Here is a 16,792-nt window from a genome sequence, read left to right as displayed (position 1 = left end):
ACAGCTCACAGTACCAGATCTGCTACAGCAATATGGCGTTATCAAACCATATGAATTCAATCGATAATAAAAAAGTTTAATCCGTGTGCTTACATTGGTTATATAAATAATGTAATAGTGCTATATTCTATCTCTCCATTATTTGATTTACTTCTTGATATATTACTAAGAAGTACAAATTCAAAAGAAGAAATATATATTCCTAATTCGGGGCACTCGCTGGACTGGTATTTGCGTAGCTTATCATACAAGGGATGTCCGCCGACAAAACGTATTCTTTTAAAATTTAACTTTTATTGATGTTGCCTTTACAATTGCTGAAAGCCAGCAGGGTATAAACAAACAAAAATTGCGCAAGCTTATAGGAGAGTGAATAAATATGATTAAAATGTTGTGCACTGTTTTTTTGTGTTATATCAATTCTGTCCTCAATATGTATGTTGTATAATCACAGTGGGATTGCCCGATAGCCAGGTAAAAAGCCTTCTATCATTGAAGCAGGGTCCAGTTAGTTCACAACAAATTTATTAGCCACCCTGTTTATCAAATAAAAATAAATTGATACCAGTCCCACTGTATTGGATTATATATGCTCCATAGTTGAGCAGTATTTACTGACAGTTAACACTGTTTCCTGTAGTTATATCTTGGCACTGATATACAGTGTAACTACCTCATATGGATACATTTCAATTGTTGCTTATCACTTTTTGATGCTTGGTACAGTTGGCCCTCATATATGACATTTTGCAACTACATAGATTTAATAAAATATGTCACTATCAGTACTTTTATTACAATGCTTGATACCTTACTGAGGGGCTGATTCAGGTTGGATTGCATAAGCCATGCAACCCACAATTTCCCCAATGTTTTGGAACTGTGCACGTGCAGGACCCATTCTATGGCCGACACCCACAGTAAAGGTGGCCATACACTGGAGCAATTTATCTGAGGCTTGAAATTGCATCAGATTTCCCTTGAACTGCGAGGCAGCTTTGTACTTGAGGGCTTAAGGCCCCCATACACTATACGATTTGGGCACGATTTCACCCGATTCGGATGAATCGGGCCATGAAATCGGCCCAAATCGCATGGTTTGACAGCCCCCCCGATCCGATGCGCGGTCCCGTGCGCATCGGATCGGAGTCGGGCAGTCGGACCGGCTGCACATAAGATTTCCTAAATCTTATGTGCAGCCTCCGGGCGGGGGACGCCAGAGCCAGGCAGGGGGAGAGCGGGCAGCGTCAGCGGTGACAGACGCTGGGGAGGGCGATGCTGGAGAGCCGGGCTGGGGACTCAGGCAGCAGCGGGCGGGGGTGGACGCCGGTGAACGGAGCTGGCCGGGCGCAGCATGACCGGGGACGGGGAGAACGCTGCAAGAAAAAAAAAAAACCCATTACAAATGAATTGGAAGCCAGTGATTGGCTGAGAGAGCTCTCTCAGCCAATCAGCAATTGGCTGAGAGAGCTCTCAGCCAATCACTGGCTTCCAATTCATTTGTAATGTTTTTTTTTTTACTTGCAGCGTTCTCCCCGTCCCCGGTCATGCTGCGCCCGGCCAGCTCCGTTCACCGGCGTCCACCCCCGCCCGCTGCTGCCTGTGTCCCCAGCCCGGCTCTCCAGCGCCCCCCCCCCCCCCCCACCGCCCGCTGCCTATTTGACAGCTACAATGCCCGGCTCCCCCCCTGTTGCTCCCCAGTGTCCCTCACCCCGCTCTCCCCCTGCAGCTCCCCGGGAGTTTTATATAAAAAATCGCATGGCGATTTATCATATGCACAACTTGGCACATCAAGTGCCTTATCATGATGGAAACCTCCCGGGGAGCTGCCGGGGAAATCGGGTCCGACTTGTCCCTAGGACAAGTCGGGCTAATGTATGGGGGGCCTTATTTCACATAAGATATATTGCATGCAATTTATCAATCCGTGACAAATCACATGCAATTTATCTTGCTGCACACTTGTACCATACAATGTATCTGATGGGCTACATACTACAGTGTGTTAGGGGGCTGGCCTAAATAGGATTATTTACAGCTACTGTATGTAGAAGAGGCTAGTAGCTACCCTACCTATGGGGCCAATTCAGACCCGTTTGGTCAGTCTGAAAATTCACAGTTTGACCGATTATCAGTCTGCCGCGCATGCACTGTCCACGCGCACAAAGCCAGCGAAAACACAGGTATTGCCCGGGTGTTGGGAGGGCCGCTGACGTCTGGGCCATCACAGCCCAGTAAATATGAACCTGGAGAATACGGCAGCTTAGTAAATGTACTGTATTCTCAATATATCTTTTCGGCCGATCCCGGTTGTACCCGTTCCGTTCACACACGGGATCAGCCATAATCTGCCTTTTTAATAGATCTCCCCTTGTACTGCTGAATTCAGCAGAAAATACGACTGGAAAATATCCTAATTTTCCCAATGTATTTGGCTGAAGCCTGCATGGATCAGTCAGATCTGTTATATCAATCAAATCTGTCCAATCCGTGCAGGCTTCTCTGTGTAATAAAATATAAAAAATATATAAATTAATTAAAAAAACAGCATGGGGTCCCGCCTGGCTATAACCAGCCCCAGCCTCATTGAGCCGGTCCTGGTTACAAAAATACAGGGGGAAAAACTGTGGTCCCCCTGTATTTCTATAACCAGACAAAAAGAGTAGGGGTCCCCAGTATTTCGGAAACCAGCACCAGGCTCAAACAGCCAGTGATGTCATGCCACAGGGACACCATTTACATAAGGTCCCCTGGCCAAAGCATGAGCACCCTGGATGGTCAGGCTGGTCCCTGGGGGAGTGGGGACCACCTCAATAAAGTTGTGTCCCCCTCCAGGGAAACCCTGGCCAGGACTGAAGCACGGGACTGTCCCCGCCACCTGTGGGCTGTGGGTGGCAGGCTGATGTAATTGTAATAAAAATAATGAGGGACAGTGGAAGCAGCAGCCTCATGAGGATTTTCTCTTGTCCGAGGCTGTTGCTGCTGCCGTTGGGTAGGCGGAGGGGGATGGAGGCGGAACCACTGAGCAGGGAGGAAGCAAGGGAGGCGGGGTGTCCGATGACTGGATTTTTCTGGGATCAGGTGCGACTTAGGAGGTGCGATGCATTGCGTGTAGGAGCGCGCATTGCATCGCACCTCTTGTCATGTACATGCAATCTGGGCACTGTACATGCGATTTATCACTGAAATCACATGTAAATCGCTCTGTTGTATGGGGTCCTTAAGGGTATGCTAATTCATGCTGCAGTCACATCGCAGTTTAATTTGATTGCAAATGCAGACATGAGGTGATGCACATCCTCCTCTATTGGCATTGCTAATGATGCTAACCTGTTGCGAACAGCTTAAGTGACCCGTACTGAATCAGGCCAGGGGGCATACCATGTGCTGTAGGGAGAAAGGTTTGAATGCAGGGCCGGATTAAAGAGGGGGGCTCTTGGGGTTAAAAATGGGGTACCAAAATGGAATATCAGCGCTAAACCCCACAAAAAATGTCTCTCAAATATATATCCTTTTGGTGTAGACCATATACACTGCTGTGTGTAGTATATATATATACTCTTTCTTTAAAAATAATATGTATACCCTCATAGCAGGTTCAAGCAGCGTCTGTAATAGGAAATGCCTAGTTCCCAAGGGTGCAAGAAAACAAAACCGAAAAATACATATAACGCGCAAGAAACAATGTATACAAATATTTATTAATTACACTAAATCTTACTGGCCAGTGATAATATTACACAGTTAAATACCAAATGCATAAAATGCTAAAACAATTAATCTAGGGGCAGCCCGGCGACCCCTGCCCTTCTCCGCCCCCCGCACGCCATCATGGGTGGATGCAAGCACCCTACGTCAGAAACACACCTGCACATGCGCAGACGTGCAACATCCTCCGGTCCTCCGTGCAATTGTGAATAACCCCCACTGTATGTTGTAGGTTTATTTTAGGAGTTCAGTTTATTCAATGAAATGTTTGTTGACTCCTGTCTTCAGAGTTCTCCTAAATAGTTACTCTTGGCAAACAGGAACTCAGTGTACAGTAGTTTACGGGATACGGTCATTGGGTCACCAGCATGATGGACGACAAGCATTAGGTCAACGCCATCAGGTCAACATGCATTTAGGTGGACATGACTAAAGGTCGACATGCAGGAAGGTCGACAGGGTCATTAGGATGACAATGGGTTTTTACTGTTTTTTTGAGCCAACATGTGCCGATAGGCGGTATTTCATGCCCTACCGTCCACTAGGGTGTGGTGGGAGAATAAAATAGTGTGCCAAGCGCAGCGAGCCATGCGAGGGGACACAGTGCTACATTTTAGTGTTTATGTTGACTGTGTTGACAGTCCGATTAAAAAAAATAAAAACCATGTTCACTTTTTCAATGTCGCCCTTACCCATATTGACCTAATGACCCTGTCGACCTAAAGTAATGTCGACCTTCCTGCATGTCGAACTGAACTCATGCCGACCTAAATGCTGGTGTCAACCTAATGCTTGACGACCATAATGCTAGTGAGCTAATGATCCATACCCGTAGTTTACAATAATTTACAAGAAACACATACATTTATTAAGAGTATTAAGTGTATATTAGAGAGTATTAAGCTGCACAAATATTTAGTTGAATTTGTAAATATTTGTTAGCACTAAACAATAATAAATGTTATGTACAGTACGTAGGTTTATTTAATCAAGTGTTAATTGTGCAAAATTGAAATGATGTTTTTCCATTATTCCTAGAGAAGTTGGCAGTGATACATTTCCCACTAGGCATGGGGGATAGCATGCTCCCTTGTATGAGAGCCTTACATGGCCGATGACTAGATGTTGGCTGGTAATACTTTTTTTCCGTCTGTCATTTCAACTTTTTTACATTTATCTTAATAACTGGTGAAGGTGTAAGAGGAGGCAATGATCAGTTAATTGTGGAGGGGAGAGAGAGGGTGGTGCTGGTTTGGCAGTCAGGAGGAGGCAATGACATGATGGAAGGCGGCCAAAAAGTTGTTACTAGGGGGTGGCCTGACCTCGAAATCTGATCACACTATGCACCTCAATGTTCCGCCAGCCTCCCCATCTTACTACTACTGTACAGAGAGTGGTTATAAACTGGCTATGTTTGGTGCTAGGGTCTCTTCTATTTAACATATTTATTATTGAGATAGAGGACAGAATACTAAGCAAATTGTCCATCATTGCGGCTTACACAAAACTGTGTAGGGGAAGTAGAACTGACCAAGATGTCTTCATGCTTCAGCAGGATCTAAACAAACTAGATGAGTGGGCAAAAAAATGGGAAATAAGGTTGTTAACTGTAAGGTCATTGACCTGCGGATATATAACCTGGGTGCTACTTATAATATAAATGGGATAGAACTAGGCAAATCAGAATTGGAAAAAGACCTAGGGTGCAAATTTATAACATACTTGGGGTGAGTGCTCAGTGCATATAGCAGCCACTAAGGTCCATATGATACTAGCATGTCAATGTCTAGGGATGTCAATGTAATTATGCCATTTTATAAGGCACTAGTTAGACCTCCTCTGGGATTCGGAGTGCAATCCTGGGCTCCACATTACAAAAGGAACATTATAGAACTGGAAAAAGTTTAGTGAAGGTCAACAAAGTTATAAAGTTATTAGGCTATGAAGACAGATTAGGCAATTAGGTATGTTTCACTGGAAAAAAGACACTTACTGTAAGACATGCTTAACTTGTACACATATCAGGGGGCAATATAATGAACTATAAAACAACCTTTTAAAAGCGGTGCTAGGAAACGAGGGCATCCACACAGATTGGAGCAGGGTTGCCTACCCTGAATTGCCGGGAAGCTCCCCAAACTCTGGTTCACCTCCCAGTACCCAGAAAAAGGAGGGTAATTCCCCGCATTGCTGCCCATCTCTCTCGACCCCCCAACTTGGCGGGGGTCCATGGGATCAAATGGCAAGCGTAAAGAGCCATGCGAGGGGACGCAGTGCACTTAAAAGAGTGTCCATGTCGACTGTCTCGACATTCGGGTAAAAAAACTGTCAAAAATCCCGTCGACCTTTTGACTGTCGACCTAGACCATGTCCACCTAATGCTTGTGTCGACCTAATGACCTGTCGACCTAGACCCTTGTCGACCTTCCAGTATGTTGACCTAGTGATGTCAACCTAATGACTGTCGACCATCTTTAGGTCGACCATACAATCCATACCCGCAGTGCCAACCCCCTGCCTGACGGAGCTGGCTGCCCTGCAGGAGCACCTCTAGCATCTGTATCCTTTAAGGCGATGCCCAGTTTTGTAGGGGCGCAGGATCTCTGAACCCCAATTTAAATGCCAACGGCTTCTGTCTCCCACGCAGTGGAGAAAAGGGGGGCTGTCGGCGTGCCCTCTCCCTCTTTTGGAATAACTAATTTACAATAAGTGATTATGAGCTTGAATTCGTGATATACACACATGCATTCACAGCAGTCAATATGTACACAGCAAATGCAAACACATTTGCATGGATTTGTATTGAGATGCCGAGCAGTGGCTTGCAAATCCCATCAGCACCGTACAAAGATGCATCGGTCACAGAACAGTTGAGTATTGACTGCTTGGCCATGTAGTCCCAGAGCCACAACTCATAGAAAACCACGCTGTCCGCAAATACCCACTCAATTAAGCATGACAATGTGTAAACTACTGTGACACCCTTCAGGTAGTGCACTGATGGGCCATTGCCAGTGAGGCCAGGCGTACAGCCCACCTGCATCAGTTCCAGCAGCACCAAGGTAATGAGATCGGAAAATGTGCATGGCCCGTCCTAGATCTCCGGGGCACCCTCAAGCTCTTCTACCTGCCATGACTCATCCCTGTGTCGCTCTCCGGAGGACCTGCAACACATACTCTGCAGGGTGCCCAGCAGCTGCCACCAGGCACAGATAAAGAGCACCTGGCAGGGGAGGCACCTATGCCGCAGTCAGTCACCACATGGCTCGGGCTCTGTGACCTTTACCCCCTTCCCTGCACTGAGTGATGCTGCGGACAGAGACTGACCAGAACGTCTCCCATTGCTGGGTCTGACGTGTGTTTAGTGGGCTTTCCACTCATGCCCCAGGGTCAGCCCACCTGCCAAGCAGCACACTGCTCAGGGCGCACAGAAGCACCATGCTCTAGCACAGGCAGAGGCAGCCCTAGGACTCGGCGCCCAGCGAGGTAATCTCTTAAGGCAGTGGGCTCTGTAGCAGCGAATGCCAGCTCGGAGCCCAGCAGGCTCTTAGCGGACTCCCGGCCATGCAGAGGGGCGGGTGGCTACAGGTGCCGTCTAGGGGGCGATTTGCAAGCCGGGTACAAAATCCCGGGTGCGACCCGGCTTGCTACTGGAAAAGGGATATAAATATGTTGTGAATCTGTAATGTTGTTGTTTGTAATATGTTGTAGATGTATAAAATTATACTTTAATACCACTTTAAACGTTTTAAAAACAGGTATTTTGAAATGGTATTTAAAACGGGTCTGAACCTTCACATTGCAGTAGATTACCGTTTTAAATACCGATTAAATACCATTCACATCAGTCAACCCGTTTAATCCCCTGAACATGTTTCAAGGCAGCCAGCCTATCACAGTTCGGTAGTCTGTTGTTTTTACTAAATACCGTTTCAGAACCATTCTCACTGCATAAAAAACAGCTCTAAAGGAGCTAGGACTCTGATATTTAAAAGTTTTGAAATACCGGTTGCTTTCCCACTGCAGCCTTTAACATTTAAAAATGGAAAAAAAATGGCAATATACCATTTAACAAGTGCGGTGTGAAAAGGGTATAAAATTACACTGAAAATGTATAATACAAACAATAACAAGCACAGAAAAATATTGACCCAGGGGTGGATTGGAAATTAAAACCAGCCCGGGAAATATCGTGAAGCAGCCCTGATAGGGAGGGGGGGATGTTGTTGCGCCGATTTTTTTGGGGCGTGGCCTATCAGTATGGGGTGTGGCCTATTCGAACGAGGCCACACCCATTTTTGCAACTGAGTTAAAAAAAACATAAAAACATTATGCAACGGAATGGGAGACACAGGGTGAGAGGGGGTTGGTGCAGGGTGAGAGGGGTTGGTAATGAAGGGTGAGAAGGGGGTGACGAGGGGTGAGAGTAGAGTGGCAGGGTGGAAGAGGATGCAGGGAGGGAGGGGGGACGGAGGGTGGCGTACAATGCTGGGAGGGGAGATGCAGGGTGGCTAAGGACAAAGGGAGGGAAGACTTACACAGGGTGGCACAGGACGCAGAGTGTGAGGGGGCATGGTGGCACAGCATGCAGGGTAGGAGGGGGAATGCAGAGTGGTGGAGGATGCAGGGAGGGGAGACAGTGATGCCCATTATACATATGCCAAACACCGAGATGCTCATTATACATATGCCACACACCGTGATGCCCATTTTACATATGCCACATACCGTGATGCCCATTATACATATGTCACACACCGTGATGCCCATTATACATTTGCCACACACCATGATGCTATACACCGTGATGCCCATTATACATATGCTGCACACCATGATGCCCATTATACATATGCCGCACACCGTGATGCCCATTATACATATGCCGCACACCGTGATGCCCAATATACATATGCCGAACACCGTGATGCCCATTATACATTTGCCACACACCATGATGCTATACACTGTGATGCTCATTATACATATGCCTCACACCGTGATGCCCATTATACATATGCCGCACACCGTGATGCCCATTATACATTTGCCACACACCATGATGCTATACACCGTGATGCTCATTATACATATGCCTCACACTGTGATGCCCATTATACATATGCCGCACACCGTGATGCCCATTATACATTTGCCACACACCATGATGCTATTATACATATGCCGCATACTGTGATGCCCAATATACATATGCCACACACCGTGATGCCCATTATACATATGCTGCACACCGTGATGCCCATTATACATATGCCACACCGTGATGCCCATTATACATATGCCACACACCGTGATGCCCATTATACATATGCCACATACCGTGATGCCCATTATACATTTGCCACACACCATGATGCTATTATACATATGCCGCATACTGTGATGCCCAATATACATATGCCACACACCGTGATGCCCATTATACATATGCTGCACACCGTGATGCCCATTATACATATGCCACACACCGTGATGCCCATTATACATATGCCACACACCGTGATGCCCATTATACATATGCCACATACCGTGATGCCCATTATACATATGTCACACACTGTGATGCCCAATATACATATGCCAAACACCGTGATGCTCATTATACATATGCCTCACACCGTGATGCCCATTATACATTTGCCACACACCATGATGCTATTATACATATGTTGCATACTGTGATGCCCAATATACATATGTCACACACTGTGATGCCCAATATACATATGCCAAACACCGTGATGCTCATTATACATATGCCACACACCGTGATGCCCATTATACATATGTCACACACCGTGATGCCCAATATACATATGCCACACACCGTGATGCCCATTATACATTTGCCACACACCATGATGCTATACACCGTGATGCTCATTATACATATGCCTCACACCATGATGCCCATTATACATATGCTGCACACCATGATGCCCATTATACATATGCCGCACACCGTGATGCCCATTATACATATGCTGCACACCTTGATGCCCATTATACATATGCCGCACACCGTGATGCCCAATATACATATGCCGAACACCGTGATGCCCATTATACATTTGCCACACACCATGATGCTATACACTGTGATGCTCATTATACATATGCCTCACACCGTGATGCCCATTATACATATGCCGCACACCGTGATGCCCATTATACATTTGCCACACACCATGATGCTATACACCGTGATGCTCATTATACATATGCCTCACACTGTGATGCCCATTATACATATGCCGCACACCGTGATGCCCATTATACATTTGCCACACACCATGATGCTATTATACATATGCCGCATACTGTGATGCCCAATATACATATGCAACACACCGTGATGCCCATTATACATATGCTGCACACCGTGATGCCCATTATACATATGCCACACACCGTGATGCCCATTATACATATGCCACACACCGTGATGCCCATTATACATATGCCACACACCTTGATGCCCATTATACATATGCCACACACCATGATGCCCATTATACATATGCCGCACACCATGATGCCAATTATACATATGCCGCACACCGTGATGCCATTATACATATACCGCACACCTTGATGCCCATTATACATATGCCACACACCTTGATGCCCATTGTACATATGCCGCACACCATGATGCCCATTATACATATGCCGCACACCGTGATGCCCATTATACATATGCCACACACCTTGATGCACATTATACATATGCCACACACATATGCCGCACACCTTGACATATGCCACACACCGTGATGCCCATTATACATATGCCACACACCCTAATGCCCATCATATCATGCCCATCCCCAGCACACATTATATACCTGGCTGGCTTGCTGTAGAGCTGCTCCAGGCTCTGCCCATGCTTGGCTGGCTCTTCCTATGGCTGTGGCTGCCAGGCTGCTGCTCTGCTGCTGCTGCTATAGGGAGGAAGCTAGCAGAAGGATGGGCGGCGCTGCAGACTGCTGCTCAGTCTTTAATTCTGCTGCTTTGCCAGCGCTGCCCCCTTCCTGTTTTTGATCCCCAGCGCGCAATAAACTAGTGCTGCGCTGCCTGCTGGGGATCAACTTAGCAGCCGCACAGACACACTCAAAGGGGCCACGGGAGCTGCTGCGTACGACCAGGCTGCCCGGGACAAGGCCGGCCGCGGCCATCTTTATTGAGGGAAAAGTGCTGTGACCGCGGAGAAGGCGGTCGGGCGGTCCGCGGCCCAGCCAGGGGGGGTGAGCGGCCGCTGCATGGCTGAAATGGGCCGGCCCACCGGGAAAAAGCCCGGTATCCCGGTGGGCCAATCCGCCCATGTATTGACCTATTGCACAAAATACTAAAAATAAATAAATAGTGCATGTATTACAGTGTTACACAGTCGCTAACAGTTCTAATAGTGAGCTGCCACTGGTTTAATAAAATACATGGATTTAAAGTAAATTTAAGATTTATTGGTTAACATTTGTAAGCCAGTTATTGAGCTGTGTACAGGAGATCTAATACCCCTATCCCACTGCAGCTCTTAAACGGTAAATGGCATTTTTTTGCCTTTTTAAACGGGTAGAGCTACAGTGGGAAAGCTCCAGGTTGCTTTACCCATTTAAGAAATACCAGGATTTGTTAAACGGGTAAAAAGCAGTGTTTTACCCGTTTAAGAGCCGTTTTTTTTCCAGTGGGAAAGGCTCTTAAATGGTATTTAGTAATAATAGTAAAGGTTAAGAACATGATTGGCTTCCTGCATGTGATGACTAAACGTGTGTACACACGGTCAGATGTGCCTTAAGATGCGAACCACGATCCGATCGCAAGGCACATCCGATTTGCATACAATCTTGACTATATAGTGCAGATCTGCACTATATAGTCAAGGCAGCCAAGACTTTCTGGCTTGCAATACCTGAACGCGCATCGGGATCGGATCGGGATCGCAAGGGTTAAAACCCTTGCGATCTGCATCCGATGCTGATCCGATGTTGACTATATCGTCAACATCGGAAAGGAAATCGGACACACTATAAGTCCATTTATATGACAGCCCATGTTTACAATGGCTTCAAACAGGTTGCTTTGTGGTTTAAACGGGTACAATGTGAATGTGATAAAAACGGTATTTAAACGGCAATTTACCATTTAATAGCTGCAGTGAGAAAGGGTCTTTATAGCTCTTACCCGTTTAAAGACCCGTTTACAAATACCGGGTCATTACCCGTTTAGGCAGTGGGAAAGCAACATAAAGCACCCTTTATCGCTATAATGGTATGACTCGTGCACTGAATTTAAACACTGAACAGATCAATAATTTATCATACTTTATTCAAGGTAAAATAATTAATAAGTGAATGTATAATCTCTTACCGCTAAAACGCAGACAAAGAAGATGCTTAATAGAAACCATATTAAGCCTGACTTCCTCATTTTGATGCTTTCTTCAAGATCGGTTGTCCTTTTAAACCAAAGGAATCAATTTCCCCAAAATTGAAGCTAAATCTCTACAGTTTAATCGTTAACCACTGTTCTAACAAGTTGGAAAGAGTTTGTTTGTAGAAACACTGTGATGAGTCTGACTGGAATCTGAACCCTATACATGTAGAACACAAATCCAATCAGCCATAGGATAATTTAAAGTAAAAACCAAGACAATAGTTATTTTTCTTATTTAGAAGTCATTATAATCCTCCAACAGCTATTTCACAAGGAATGTTACTAAGGAGTGGTTATTCAGTATTTCACAATGAAATCTAAAGGTAAACATTAAGAAACCGTTGTTTACTTTTCCTGATGTGTCAAAATAGCTGTACATAGAATAAAGTCATATGTAAATTATTAGCTGTTAGCTTAAAAAAGAAGAAAAAAGAATTAAGTTTTTTTTTATTCTGGATAAACCCCTTTCACACCTCACCTAAAACCCGGGTTATTGAGGGGTTGTTGCTGGGTTGACCTGGGTCGAGGTGCAGTGTGAAAGCACCAAACACTAAACAGACCCTGAAATGCGATATGAAAGAGATCATAGTGGCATATGCAGTTAAACCAGGGTTGCCTACATTGACAGTCTCCTCTCCGGGAGAAGCCAGCAGAGGAGACTGTCAGCAGAATTGCGGTGATGGGGCTTGATATCAGTGTCATCAAGTTCCACCCCCAGACCAACAATTACCGGGATTTGCAGTTCTCCTAGGAGCTAAAATTATGTCATTTTAGCCCGCCCCTCCCGAAAAGCCGCGAATCGCGGCATTTAAACACTGGGTCGGGATATTTAAATGACTGGATGAGGCAGTGAGTGGATGGGCCCGGTGGAATCTGGAAGGTTTGCCCACCTTTCTGGGGGGTCGGGAGTGGGACCCTATTTCCGGGACCCTACTGGCCAATCCGGGAGGGTAGGCAACCCTGAGTTAAACACTGCAGCTAATTTACAGCCCAGACCTGTTCAATTAGGTCCTGTATCTTATGACACAGATTTTTCTTAGCAGCCTCAAGAGCAGCGATGGAGAATTCACATTAACTGCAGCCTCTTGAGTTTAAAACTCTGTGAAATCCATAAATTGCCATATTTAACATGGAAACTTTAAGTTATTCTGTGTTAAGGGAGACACTGCTGAGCAATCTGAGCAATGTGGATTGCTCAGATCACTCATTAACCCCTTCCCGAAATTTGACGTACATTTACGTCATGGTCGGGAAGTACTTCCCGACACATGGCGTAAATGTACGTCATGACTTCAAACTGTCACTGCGTCTAGAGACGCAGTGACAGAGGGACGATGTCTGCTGTCCCTGACAGCAGACATGTCCCTGCATGCCCAGGGGGGGCTGCGATGCCGCCCCCCCGTCGGCGATCGCTGTGATTGGCTGTTCAGTGTGAACAGCCATTCACAGCGTTTTCTGTGTCACCGGCGAATAACGTTCGCCGGTGACACGGGATCGGAGGTGATTGGTGCTGTAAAGTACAGCACCAATCACCGCGGGGTGTAAGGGTGACACTGGTGTCACCCCACCTCACCCCGCCCGCCCCCAAAGGCCGTGATTGGTTCGTCGGACCGACGGACCAATCACAGCCATGGAGGGGGGTTTAAACTAACGGTGACTGCACTGCAGACGCCATTCCGGTCTGGAATTGCGTGCAGTGCGGTCACCGTGCCCAGCTGCCGCGATATACTGACCAGAACCCCTCTAAATACTTACCTGATCACTGCCTGGATCTTGCTTCTTCTTGTGACATCCTGTGCTGTGTTGTGCTGTGTTGTGCTGCTGCGAGTTATTAGATAGAAAGATAGAGAGAGAGAGATAGAGAGAGATAGAGAGGCCTAGTGACAGAGAGTGCTATATTTTGTGCTGCTGCAGTGTAATAGAGTTATAGATAGAGAGATAGAGAGAGATAGAGAGAGAGATAGAGAGAGATAGAGAGATAGTGACAGATTGTGCTATATATTTTTTATATAACTGACTGCTGCCCCCCCTTTTGTGCTGATCAGTATAAATTAACTGATCAGCAACTTTTTGGGGGCGCAGGGTTTTTTATATATATATATATATATATATATATATATATATATATACCTGTCAGTGCTGCTGCTGCAGTGTCATAGAGTGATAAATAGTGAGAGATAGAGAGATAGAGAGAGATAGTGACAGAGAGTGATAGAGACTGCTATATTTTGTGTCTGCTGCCCCCTTTTTGTGCACCCCCAGCAACTTTTTGGGGGTGCAGGGGTTATTTTTCATATATATAACTGTCAGTGCTGCTGCTGCAGTGTCATAGAGTGATAGATAGTGAGAGATAGAGAGATAGAGAGAGATAGTGAGTGCTAAATTTTGTGTCTGCTGCCCCCGCCTTTTGTGCTGATCACTATATCTGAGGTGATCAGCAACTTTTTGGGGGTGCAGAGGTTTTTTTTTTTATATATACCTGTCAGTTGCTGCCAGTTGCACTGTCAGTTGCACCAAAGGTTGTGCACCTGCTGCCCCTCACTGGTAATCAGTGTCGCATCACTGATCACCTTTTTTTTTTTTGTGGGTGCTGTGGGGTCTTTTTTTAATTTTTTTTTTACACACACTGTGATTTTGTGGGTGTCCTGTGGCCACTGTGCGCTGATCAGTGACGTACATCACTGATCAGCTTTTTCTGCACAGGGTTGATCTATTTTTTTTTTTTTTTATCAAATTCCTGTTGCCTTTGAGCGCTGTTCAGTGATGGACGTTACTGACCAACATCTGTGCTCAATTTTTGGCGCAGGACCTTTTTTTTTTAACCCCTTCAATTTTTTTTTTTAACCCCTTCAATTTTATTTTTTTTAACCCCTTCAATTTTTTTTTTTTTGTATAAAGTATTTTTTTTTTCTGCACTACATACACACTACACACTACATACCCCCCGGGTTGAAATAAAGTTTGTACCCCCCCCTACACTATACACGTGTTGAAACATTTCACTACCAGTAACACAAAAATAAAAATGGCATCCCAAATGTCATCCCAAATGTCATCCCAGTCATCCAGAAGAATGTATTCAGCGGAGGAGGCATATGCCATGCTTGCCTCTGACTCTGACACAGCCAGTGATGCAAGCGGGGAATTTGAAGGATTCGTCTTAAGCTCCTCTTCCTCCTCTGGTGATGAGGGACCCCCTCAAAGACGCCCCCGTAGAGCAGCTGAGACCCCCCCCCCAATAATTGATCTCGTATGGACCCCACCACCAGACAATTTTGAGCCCCAGGTTCCTGAGTTTTTGGCCATGCCAGGAATCCAATTTGATTCCACAGGTCTCAGAGAAATTGACTTTTTCAAATTATTTTTCTCTGATGATTTTATAAATTTAATGGTGGACCAAACTAATTTATATGCCCAGCAGTTTATTGCTCAAAACCCCACGTCATCATTTGCTAGGTGGACCCCTGTAGATGCAGTAGAGATGATGACGTTTTGGGGTCTGGTGTTTCATATGGGCATAGTAAAAAAGCCAGAAATTAGGCAATATTGGAGTACAGATGTTCTGTACAGCACCCCACTTTACCGTATGGCCATGCCCCGGGCTCGATTTGAGACGATCCTTAAATTTTTGCATTACAACGATAATGCACAGTGCCCACCCAGAGATGATCCCACCTTTGACTGGCTATTCAAAGTCAGGCCGGTCATTGATCATTTCAGTGCCAAATTTGAAGAGATGTACATCCCAGATAAATTCATTTGCATAGACGAGTCCCTTATACATTTTAAAGGAAGGGTTAAATTCCGCCAGTACCTTCCCAGTAAGAGGGCAAGGTATGGCATAAAAATGTATAAGCTGTGTGAAAGCACCTCAGGGTACACCCACAGGTTTAGGGTATATGAAGGGAAGGATTCAAGAATTGAACCGCCAGAATGCCCCCCCTCCCTCGTAGGTGTTAGTGGAAAAATTGTCTGGGATTTAGTGCACCCCTTCCTGGATAAAGGTTATCACCTCTATGTGGATAACTTTTACACCAGCATCCCCCTGTTTAAGGCCCTTGGTTCAAGAGGTACAGCAGCTTGCGGTACTGTGCGCAAGAACCAAAGAGGCCTCCCAAAAACGCACATTGCCCAAGTAATGAGAAGGGGTGAAAGCAGGGGAATATGCACCGAAAATATGTTGTTGGTCAAATATAAGGACAAGAGGGATGTCCTTATACTGACAACAATTCACGGAGACAGTACCACCTCCGTCCCTGTACGAGGTACCAGTACCCACACCTCAAAACCTAATTGTATCCTGGATTACAATAGGTACATGGGCGGAGTGGATCTTTCAGATCAGGTACTGAAGCCGTACAGTGCCCTGCGGAAAACAAAAATCTGGTACAAGAAGCTGGCCGTGTATATCATCCAGATGGCACTGTATAACGCTTACGTGCTATTCCGTTCTACCAGCCAGAGGGGGACATTTATGCACTTTCAAGAGGAAGTCATAAAGGGCCTAATATTTGGGAACCAGCAGGCAGAGGGCCCCAGTACTTCTAGTACTGGCCCCCGTATTGTACCAGGGCAGCATTTTCCTGATGAAATCCCCTCCACTGGAAAAAAGGGCAGGACACAAAAAAGG

General features: G+C 45.7%; 1 protein-coding gene across 2 annotated transcripts in view; it reads right to left on the bottom strand.

The window, feature by feature from the left end:
- CFI (complement factor I) overlaps window positions 1-16,792 on the bottom strand; it is an 89,673-nt gene that overhangs the window by 62,410 nt on the left and 10,471 nt on the right. Inside the window, exon 1 of one of the 2 annotated variants that reach the window (XM_083178182.1) lies at window positions 12,097-12,250. The exons of the other annotated variant lie outside the window; for it this stretch is intronic. Coding sequence (XP_083034308.1) covers window positions 12,097-12,156 — 60 coding nt within the window. The 5' untranslated portion in view covers window positions 12,157-12,250. Of the gene's footprint in view, window positions 1-12,096; window positions 12,251-16,792 lie in introns of those variants that run through there. 2 annotated transcript variants of the gene reach the window in all.

Source organism: Crinia signifera, chromosome 1 (assembly GCF_055691185.1).
Source record: "Crinia signifera chromosome 1, ASM5569118v1, whole genome shotgun sequence".
In the NCBI taxonomy this organism is placed as follows: domain Eukaryota; kingdom Metazoa; phylum Chordata; class Amphibia; order Anura; family Myobatrachidae; genus Crinia; species Crinia signifera.
The sequence above is the reverse complement of the archived record's forward strand: the minus strand, read 5'-3'. Positions and strand labels throughout refer to the sequence as shown.